Source organism: Pinus tabuliformis, chromosome 3_1 (genome assembly GCF_031772625.1).
Source record: "Pinus tabuliformis cultivar Carrire ecotype Pingquan chromosome 3_1, CPIR1, whole genome shotgun sequence".
In the NCBI taxonomy this organism is placed as follows: domain Eukaryota; kingdom Viridiplantae; phylum Streptophyta; class Pinopsida; order Pinales; family Pinaceae; genus Pinus; species Pinus tabuliformis.
The window spans coordinates 872346051-872357421 of NC_142301.1; the positions used below are offsets into that span (position 1 = coordinate 872346051).

Sequence of the window (11371 nt, forward strand, 5' to 3'; positions counted from 1 at the left end):
ATTGGAATCGCAAGTCTGATAGCTAGTTTCTGCAAAATCAAAGCTTTCCAGGGGTTTTCCAAGGTGCTGAATCCAAATATGCAATTAAAAAACCATTTTAAATAATACAAATCAAAATTTAACCTCAATTTTTTCCACCGGATTCTATCACCAAAATCTCCAAAAAAAATCGCATTATAAACAACTCCAACCGCAAAATTGGTGAAGCTTCGAAAATCAAACAATATATGACCATTCCTTAGAAAATTGCAAAAAACATTACACAGTACTCTAACCGAGCATGGATGGTATACTTCAAGATTTACTGGTGATAATCATTATTTCGGTTTCGATCTGATTCTGGCTAAGCTTGCACATGAACATATATTTATAACCGTGGCGAGTAGCACGATTTATTTCAAAGGCGGTCGCTATTCAATCAATGTAGTGGGACGCTCTTGAGGACGACGGTTTCCACGGTGAGGCCCGGCCCGAATCCGAACAGAACTCCCACATCCAGTCCCTCTCCGGTGGTGGAACATCCTTTCTCTTTAGAGGACTTCCTCATCTCGTCCAAGATAAAGTGCACGCAGGCACTCGACATGTTTCCATAGTCGCTCAGTACTTGCCTCGTGGCACTCAGTTTCTTGGGATCCAAATTTAGCTTGGCCTCCACCTGATCCAGAATGGCAGGACCTCCGGGATGTGTGATCCAGAATAACTGGTTCCAGTCCGAGATTCCGAACTGCTGGAAGGCCTCCACCAGACTCTTTTCTATGTTCTTGGAGATGAGCCCCGGAACGTCTTTGAGAAGGTGGAAGGTGAGGCCCACCTCTCTCAGGTGCCCGTCGATGGCTCCGTCGCTGTCGGGAAGAATTGTCTGTGCAGTCCACATCAGCTCGAAACAGGGCTTCTCCACCTCAGGAACGGGATCAGCTCCGACGATGAGGGCGGCCGCACCATCGCCAAAGAGAGCTTGGCCAACCATGCTGTCGAGGTGAGTATCGGAGGGGCCACGGAAAGTAACAGCCGTGATTTCACTGCAGACAACCAGAACCCGAGCTCCGCGATTGTTCTCAGCCAGATCTTTAGCCACGCGGAGAACGGTGCCTCCAGCGAAGCAACCCTGTTGGTACATCATGACTCTCTTAACGCTGGGGCGGAGGCCAAGAAGCTTTGTCAGCTGATAGTCGGCGCCTGGCATGTCAACTCCACTGGTAGTGCAGAAAATGACGTGAGTGATCTTGGACTTGGGCTGACCCCATTCTTTGATTGCCTTGGCTGCGGCTTCTTTCCCAAGCCTGGGCACCTCTACCACAACCATATCCTGCCGTGCGTCCAGCGAGGGCGCCATGTACTCACAGACTTTGGGATTCTCCTTCAAGATCTCCTCCGTCAAGTACATGTATCTCTTCTTTATTGCCGACTTGTCGCCTGCAGCAGATGCGAGATCATCAAAGGAATACAAGCATACATGCAAAACACAGTTGTGCTTAATGTTATCGCATATAATCAAGAACATGAATTAGATGCAAAACTTACACATTCTCCTGAATTTTTCCTTGAGCTCTGTCATATGCTCGCTGTTGGTGATTTTGAAGTAGTAATCCGGATAACTGCTCTGGTCAACCGCATTAGGGGGAGTGGCAGTGCCAATAGCGAGGATGGTCGCTGGGCCATCTGCCCTCTGCGCCTTCCTGAATGCCTCTAAATCCTTCATCATTCCTGCAGCCATAATGCTCTTCTGCCTCTTGCTACTGACCACTCGGCGTCCACGCAACGCAGCACAAAATTGACCGCCTCAACTGCGGTGAGAGGTGGCGCTTGCAGGGAGATGAGTAGCGATTGAGGAAATCTACGTTGCCCTCTGAGTTCATATAAGGGAGGGAGGTGGACTTGGTGGTGGCGAAGTTTAGACGGCACGCACCAGGCAGGTGCTACCGGAGTTTCAAACGTGTGAATAGGAATACTAACGATCGTCCAAGACGGACAGGTTGCTCCTGCCAACAACTATTCAAGGGATGTGAAAGGTAAGGCGAGATGTAATAATGAATTGTCTCAATTCTCCACGGTGGCTATGGGTATGCACAAAACAGACGTGAAGACTTGTGCTGTTATATGGAATCAAAACGGAGATTTGGAGACAACCATACAGGTGCCACGATTTCAACTTCAGTTTTATCGTTGAAATAGTTTTTAAGAAATTTCTGTTTTGAGTGTGATTTTTGTCACGTTGTAAAATTAGGATATCAACCGGTATCACATGTCTGTTTTCTTTTGTTTTTAGGGCGGACGGGAAGGTTGAGGTGGGTTGAAAATTTGTAATCTGGTATTGTTATATTTATATTAAATAAAATCGATTAGGTTTATTTTGATTTCCATTAAAATTAGTATAGATTTATTTAATAGTGAGACAATGTGAGAAAAAAAATGTATAACACAAAATATTTATTTTTTTATTTATTAATAAATTTAGAATTAAAATTAAAATTAGTTTTCAATAATATTATATATATATATATTTAATTTTATTAAAATAAGTATTTTTGTACTTTCATTAATAACATATTTTAAATAAAATGATTATAAATATGAATTTTTATTATTTTAACTTATTTTAATCATATAATACAACTATTACGTTTTTTCATAAATATATATATATATATATTTATAATTTTATTAATAAAATCAAAATTGTTGTATAATAATTGAATTTAATCCATTTATTTTTTATTATAACATTATTATTAGATTAAATGTTTAATTTCACTTATATCGTAAAATTTTCCCATATTGAATTATAGCACTCACATCAATTAATTATATATATAATTTGATAGTTAGTTTAATTGATTGAGTTTTTATAGTTTAAAGCACATTTTTAATGGGAGATTATGGGTCAATTTTCCTTGATGATTTTAAAGTTAGATTTTTCTATAAATGGGAATTTGCACATCTTTCTAAACAAAAGAAAAATATGATAATATAAATTATTTTAATTTTTATTAATTCTTTATAATTGGATTAATTTAATTATTATTATGATAATTTTAATAAAAAATGCTATTTAAATGTTTTTTATTATGAAGATATATTATATAACTATAAAATTTATAAATTTAATCGTTAAAAATATATATTTTCTCTTAAAAATAATGAATTCAAAATATATATAGAGTAATAATAAAATAATATTTTTATTTATCACTATTAAACATAGAGTAAATATGTAATTATTTAATGTTTTACTAAATGTAAATTTGAATGAGAAATTAATCCTTAATGATGTCTAAAATTAATGATGTCCCTTTAATAAAAATATAATTTAAAAAAAACAATTTGAATATATATATATATATATATTACAAAACATATGTATATAAAAATTTATTTTGGTCACTATATTTGTAATATAAAACAGAGGTAAATAACATGTTTCATATACATATATTCTTTGTGTGAAAAATATATTAAAAACTTAACAAATTACTGATATATAACGAATACCAATCATTTAAACTATATGGAGTCTATTGAAATTGTTTATTTTGTAAATAAGATAAGAAATGAATCATATTAAATAAAATTGTAATATATATGTTTAAGTGTGGTAGTTTAGTAAATTAAATGAATAGTAAAATTAAAAGTTTTTTTCTATTTTATTTGATATCAATTGTTTTGTTAAAAACTATAAATAAAGGAATTTGATTAGATTCTAATATATATGAAGTAAGAAATTACAAAATTACAAAAATAAAATTATATATGTATATTAGTTATTACTTTGAGAGGATGTTAACATTGTCATCCATAACTAAGATTAGAATGTTTACATATTACTAGGTATGTAAACTTTTTATTAGGATAAATAAGTTATTATCAAAAGCTTTGATTTATAGGTGTATTTAATCTACCTAGAGTAGAATCTCTTAATCAGCCTTATCTCTTTCTAGTAATACCATGCCTGCAAGGATTTTTATTGCTAGTGTAAGTACACATTTCTATAGTACTTAGGTTCCCTAATTGTTGTGTTATCAATGTGAGAAATCCATAAGCTCATCTTGGTGTCAATATCACATCTACAATAAAACCCTCTCCAACATTGCTTCCTCCTCTAACTCAATTTCAGACCTAATGTTCGATGGAATTGCCTCTAAAAAGCCCCTACACATGCATTATCACCTTGCTAAAGACAAATTTTTGTCTGTCATTCATACCCTCTCCAACATCTATGCCCTAGGAAGCTTCATGGCATATTTCCTTTATTAAAAAAGAAAAAGTAAAAGTTCATAGTAGTAGACGCAAAGAAGGGTCCTCTTTGGGCAACAAAACCCAGAATGCCAACTATCATCAATTAGGTGTACCTTATCCCATTAATTATAGCTTGAGGAACTAATTGTTGAAGTAGGCCAATACTAGGGGTAGGAAATTCCCTCTAGTTGAATAAGTCCTCAAGTCAAAACCAACAAAAAACAATAAACTATAAATATAAAAGCCATGGGATGATGTTTGCCCAAAAAATTAACAAAGTCAGTCCACCACTGGAGGAGCGAGCTTAAAATTACCAAGCTTGCATCTCTAATTTTGCTTGGACCATTATCCCTAGAGGTGAGTGATTTACCTCCTAAACTACATCATCTCTTTCCAAGTTTCCTTCACCAAAAATTTCATTATACAAGATACCTCCCTAGCAAGCACACCCTTCATCATTATGGTACACATGCATTGAGCAAACCATAGATATGTCATCCATCAACTTGATCCTAGAGTCACATGGGAACCCTGGTAACATGGGATTATATGGTCACCCATTATAAGGAATTACTCACTTCCCTGCCACTGTGTGTAGGAACAATTCACTAAAATTTTAGTATACCCATAAATAGACATATAATAAATATGATATTTACATAATTTTTTAATGATAACAGTGAATATATTATATTGGAATTTTGTAATTAGAGTTGCAGTAGTACAACATGATCACAAAATGTGAGAGAGGCCAATCAAATTAAGTCAATTCTTCCTTAGGCATGAAATCTACACATAATATTTGATAATGGACTATTACATTATATATATATATAGATATATGCCAAAAAAACTCTTGAATTAAATAAAAATTTAGACCTCCATGACCCACTAAATTGACTAAAAAGAAGCTACTCCATGGGAACCACCCATGAATCGTTTAGAGGAAAAACTATGGTTGGATTAGGAAGTGAAAATTTAAATTCATTCTTGTCGGAGGGAGTGAGTGTTGTTAGCTCTATTCTAGTTCATGCCATAATTCCTAAGTCTAGCACCTTAGATAAACAATATCCTCCTCCACTCTTTGCAATGGTGTTTGATGGTCCACTAATAGCTCCATGGTTGTTGACAAGCTCATGGCTAAATGATTATATAGCAATTGAAGTTGTGAAATCTCCCTATGCATGAATACCAATTCCTTCTTTCCCACATGGTCAAAAGATTCTAGATCTTCCTGCTCCAATTTATAACTAGGGCTCTAGTTTTTCCACTAAGAAAGTGTCCAAATCCATTTATCACCCACCAATATATAAAATTCATCCAGATTGAAAAAGTATCCAATATTGTTTTCAAATCACTATCTTTCCCTTGAGGTGTTATGCACATCCACTCAAAGCAAAGTGATACCCATGATCTTCTTGGAGGGAAAAGGAAATATGTTGATCCACCAAAGTGCCCTTCCCCTACCACTCTGTTGCTAGTGTTAAGACCTGAATTGGAACAAAATTGCATTCCTAGTTCATAGCTAAACACTATTAACATCCAATCCCAATATGCAAGAAACTATAAGAGGATCAATATCATTAACTACCAAATCCACCTTTGATTTGCCAACTTAGTTCCAATCGTCCTATCTCCTAACACTTCCAACTATAATTTACTTATTTCCCTATCAAAAAATTCGGGAGAGATCATCTGTGTTGCTTAATCTTATTAAGGCTAGTGCACTCAACAATATGGTTCATTGAAGAGATGAGCCTAGTCTTCCCCACCCATGGGGGGGAGGAAAGTTGCAACAGCACTACTAACAATATGTCACCTTCACTATCTAGGAACATGTATGCCACTGTCCTCCTGATGCACCTACTAACTCCATCTCTATAAATCATTACAAGTAGGTTAATTCCACACATGTAGAGTTGGGTCGAAATACCCTATAATTGCCCAAATCCTAGTGAGAGGGACATTACATCCCCTTCATCCATTTTATGCTAAAGGAAATTTTTATGCACATCATGCATGCATATGTGTGGCTTATGAACGTGGATCATGTGCCCCTCATTCCTTTTGCTCTTAACCATTATACTAAGGAATAATTGAGATTCCCTCTCTTTCATTTACTAGGATAACACCCATAACCAAGGTTGCCCCTTGATTAGCAAGTAGATCATCCTCCTTATTGTTAATCTAAAGAATATGATACATCAAGAGGGACTCGAATTTTGTAGCACATGCCAAACTCTTTCAAAGTTCATGCCTAATTTTATGTTTGAAGGAGAGGAACCCATTACTACATGCCAAATGGTGAGTAGGGTCTCCAACAATTATCATATTACTAAGATTTTGTTATAAGGCTCAATCCTTGGCATAAGGCATACGCTTCTGCCTAATGGTTGAAAACTATTTTTATTCTCGAAAAGTATCTTAATCCTACTTATCCCTTAAAGCAAAAAATCATCTCCAACACCTGCTACCCCTAATATTAACATAAAATTATTATTAGCTTATGTTTAAATCCATTTTAACTAATTACTTAAAGAAATTACAAATTTATTTTTTTTAATAATTAATGATGTGTAAATTTTTTTATTAATATTAAAATTATTGTCCCCTCGAGTATGACCCAAACGTTTTGGTAAGGAATTCATGTTATGCTGCAGGTCACAAATTCAATCCCAACTTTACCGTTGGTGAGTTGTGTTTATGGTGTGCCGTTGCACATTATCAAGTCCATCCATGTCACATGAGTACAAAAACCACCGTATTGCTGATTCCTCTCGCTAAAAAAAATTGAAAATTATTACTTTGAAATTAAAATAGAAAATTTATAAAACAACTCAAAAAATTTGAAGCTAGTTAAAGTCCACGTATTTTGATTCGAATCGATTAGCCAACGACAAAAATAACATAAAGCAAGTGAAACTAGCGGTCACACCACGTGTTTAACGTGAGATATTTTAAAGTCAGATTTGTATTTTAGCAATCGATGTAGTTACATTTTATGAGCTCATGGTTACCTAACTCACCTACGAGTGGGTTGGTCCACTTACTTTCTCTTTGTGACATCTTCGTAGATTTTGTTTAGGAGTACACTAAGGTTCACCTTATATGTGAGAGTTAACATTAGTTCTCACGTTAAAAATATGAATGGTAGTTGTTCGTGAGTTATAAAAAGCATTTATATTTGTTTTATAAATTCTTTTAAAAATTTAATGAGTTTTTTATAATTATAAAATATATGAAAAAGGCAATTTCAATTATAAATTTTTATTTTTATTATTTTATAATTAAAATTTTTAAAAATTAAATTGAAAATTATTATAAATGTAAGATTTATTGTAAATTGGTTTTAAAATAAGTATGGGAACAAATACAATATAAACACTTATGACTCATACATGGTAGTTATCTTATTTCATTATCATTTGTTATCAACTTAAATTTATTTTAATTCTTAATCTATCTAGTATTGTAAAATTTGAGGAAAAGTTTGGGTTTTGTGAGATTTGATCTTCTAGACACTTAGTAAATTTAGAATTAAGATGGATTCAGGATTTTATATATATATCCTTCATACTTTTAAATAGGTTCTATTACATAAGAAAATCATTGGCAAAACTATAGGTTGTGAAAACCTAAAGGCCACAATTTTTATTTTTATTTTATTTAACAATTAATATTAATAATTTTTTATTTTTTTTTTCTTTTTATTTGACCAAGTCAAAATGTTTACTTTAAATAACTTTACAACATCTTTTCTATACTGAGGATATATGATCCAGGTGGATATTGGTGGCCACCTGCCAAGTCGACCTGGACCCCCACCATTGTCTTTCTCAGCATTTTCAGTTTCCTTAATTGTAGCACAATTTACTATTTTTAACAGTTTTTTGGGTCCTGAACTTCCGGAGCCGTTTTGAGGCCCTAAACGACGTTTTTTGGGGAATCCAGGGGCAACACGAGTCCATGGAATGGACTGGTGTTGCCCGTTCCAACAATGATAGTGCTCGGATAGATCTTTCTAATGAGCTATTGTACGCGTCAAACGGAGATCATATGCCAAAGTTACGACCCCGGGAAGTTGATGTACCAACTTACCCCCAAACGGGGCCCACAGTTTGGCGTTTCATCTCCTAGGGTTAGGTTTTGGAATGTTAAGGGTTTTTCCATTGTTTCTCAACAATAAATAGGCCTTCGAGCCTCATTGTAACACAGTTCAGAGGCATGTAGCCATCACATCTCTTCTCAGAGATAAGCTACCATCGCCCTAGCTAGTTTATTTCCATTTCTGTTTGTAAGCATATTTCAGTATTTTCCATTAATGAAATGAAGTATTGTTTCCGCTGCATCTTTGTGTATATGGTTATCTCTGTAATTCGTTGTGTTCCTGTTTAAATCCGGATCAGTGGTATCAGAGTGGTTTGCTTTTTCTCTGTTTTTCTTTGCATGTCCCCAATAAGGTCGGGATATAAGGAGTTAGGGCTTGAACTGGTTGAACCTTTGCAAGACCAGCCTCGCAAATCCCGATGGCCTCCCATGGCGGACGAGAAGAAAGACGAGGGGGCAGGAGATCCCATCAAAATCTTGCTCGAAGAAGCGCTCGAGCGACAACGGAACGCGATGATGGACAGCTTTGCGCAGATCCTTCAGCGGCTACCAAGAAGCGGCGCATCGGCTTTCAGCAGCTCCTCTGGAAACGCCACACCCTTTAAGGTACAAGTTAATTTTGAAATCCCCATATTCGAGGGTCAGATAGACGCCGATGCCGTAGATAAATGGTTAAATCTGCTAGAGGGTTATTTTTCTGTTCATGAATTTTCGAGTCGGGAAAAGATTGTTTTTGCTCTTCTCAAAGAAGCCCCCCACGTCAAGGACTGGTGGGAAACCTACTGCGAGCAGAAGGATGAAAGTACTGGCTCACTATTTTCAGCCGCACCCACCTGGGATTCGTTCCGGGATGCCATCAAGGAGCAGTACTACCCTGTCGGAAGCTATGAGGATGAATACATAAAGTGGACCACGCTGCGGCAGGGAAGGGACCAAGATGTGCCGGAGTTCACCAATCTTTTCCATAGCCTTCGCACAAAGTTGGGTATCAAGGATTCGGAGCAACATTTGATACTCAAATATCGTGGCTGCCTGCACAAGTACATCCAGGAAGAAATACAGTTCCTAAACATCCCCTCGCTCGGCGCAGCATACCGGTATGCCGTCAAGGTCGAGCAGAAGTTTAAACAAAAGAAGCGAGACTTTGGATCTGCGAATCCAAAGCAGGGGAAAGGTGCCCCTAAACCACAGAACAAAGGACAAAGCCAAGGCGGGACAGCCCAAGACAACCAGCCGAAGCTGCAAGCAAAGAGCAACGCCGCGAAGTCGAGAAAGGACACTGGAAAATGGTGCGAGTTCCATAAGAGCTCCACTCACAACACAAGTGAGTGTCGGGCCAAGCAGTCACTGGTGGCTGAGCTAAAGGTTTCAGAATCAGATGCATGTTCCGACTCTGAGTCAGAACCCGATAAGGGGTATGAAAAAGGGAAGCAGATCATTGATGCGGATCCCAGCGCCACTGTTGCTACCGCAAAGATCCAGAAAAATGAACCCGAAGATCTAGAGGAGGAGGAGCGTCTCTTCCACTCCCAGATGTGGGTAAAGGGCTCCCCGATACAGTTCATTGTTGATAGCGGGAGTCAAAAGAACCTCATTTCGGCAGAGGTCGTGAAGCAGTTGGGCTTATCGACCACAGCACATCCACAACCATACACCATTGGGTGGCTTCACCAAGGGCGAGATCTTCGCGTGAGCCAGCAGTGTCGCCTTCCATACAACATCAAGCCCTTCACGGATGAGGTATTGTGTGACATTGCTCCCCTTGAAGTTTGTGATGTATTACTAGGACAACCATACTTGTGGAAGCGACATGCTGTGTACGAATCAAGGCCCCGTGCTGTTATTATTACATTGGGAAATAAGTTGTTCAGGATACCAGAGGTAGCACCACCTGCCGCCATCTCTTTGATTACTGCAAAACAATGCAGTAAGATCATTTCCAAAACCAGGAAATTTGTTTTCCTGATGATACACCCTCAAGGGAAGAAGAAGACAGTGGTCGCGGCCTCCAAACGGGGTCCCTCTGCACGGCAGCTACAGATGGACAAGATTGTGGAGGAGTACGAAGACATCTTCACCTCCCCGGCAGGGGTTCCTCTGCACTGTCAAGTCAAGCACTCCATCGATCTAACCCCATGTGCGCCGCTACCCAATGGACCAATTTATCGGTGCTCCGTTCTGGAGAACAATGAAATCAAGAGGCAGATTCAGGAGCTCCTGCAGAAAGGTCACATTCGTCCGAGTTCTTCGCCCTGTGGGAGCCCGATAGTGTTGGTACAGAAGAAGGATGGGACGTGGAGACTCTGTATTGACTATCGAGCGCTGAACAAGATCACTGTCCGTAATAGGTACCCAATCCTGCGGATTGATGACCTCCTAGACCAACTAAAGGGGGCGAAATATTTCAGCAAGATCGATCTGAAGTCAGGATATCACCAGGTACCAATTGAACCCTCAGATGTGTGGAAGACTGCCTTCAAATCCAAGGAGGGCCTCTTCGAATGGTTGGTCATGCCTTTCGGATTGACGAATGCTCCTGCAACCTTTATGAGGCTAATGGATGACATCTTGCGGCCATTCACCAACTCCTTTGTAGTAGTATACTTGGATGACATTCTGATCTTCAGCCAGAGTTGGGAAGAGCACCTCCAACACATCCGACAGGTTCTCCAAACACTGCGGCAACACAAGCTATGTGCCAATTTGGAGAAATGCACTTTTGGCATGACCGAGGTTCAGTATCTGGGATACATCATTGATGAACAGGGGGTGCATGTCGATCCAGCCAAGGTCCAAGTCATTCGGGATTGGCCCTCTCCAACCACTCTAACAGAGCTCCGCAGCTTTCTAGGTCTTGCCAACTTCTACCGCAGGTTTGTGTTGGGATTTTCTCATATTTCTTGGCCCTTGAGTCAAGTCACCAAGGGCGGGGCGAAAGAAAAATTCTTTTGGTCTGAATCTCAACAGAAGGCATTCAGGGAGTTGAAGGATCGCCTCTGCACGGCACCAGTGCTTGCGTTACTAGATTTAT

At 38.0% G+C, this 11371-nt stretch overlaps 1 protein-coding gene across 1 annotated transcript; it reads right to left on the reverse strand.

The window, feature by feature from the left end:
* Nucleotides 1-212: 212 nt before the first annotated feature.
* Nucleotides 213-1830, reverse strand: LOC149190350 (chalcone synthase). The gene is made up of 2 exons (XM_089412124.1): nt 1522-1830; nt 213-1413 (listed from the first exon to the last, which is right to left on the reverse strand). The coding sequence occupies exons 1-2, from the start codon at nt 1712-1714 to the stop codon at nt 419-421; spliced, it is 1188 nt and encodes a 395-aa protein (XP_089268250.1). The 5' UTR covers nt 1715-1830; the 3' UTR covers nt 213-418.
* Nucleotides 1831-11371: the final 9541 nt, after the last annotated feature.

Coding starts and splice junctions, on each gene's coding strand:
- LOC149190350 (XM_089412124.1), bottom strand. CDS start 1,714: ATGGCTGCAGGAATGATGAAGGATTTAGAGGCATTCAGGAAGGCGCAG. Junction 1,414..1,521: donor GGAAAAATTCAGGAGAATGT/GTAAGTTTTGCA, acceptor CATCTGCTGCAG/GCGACAAGTCGGCAATAAAG.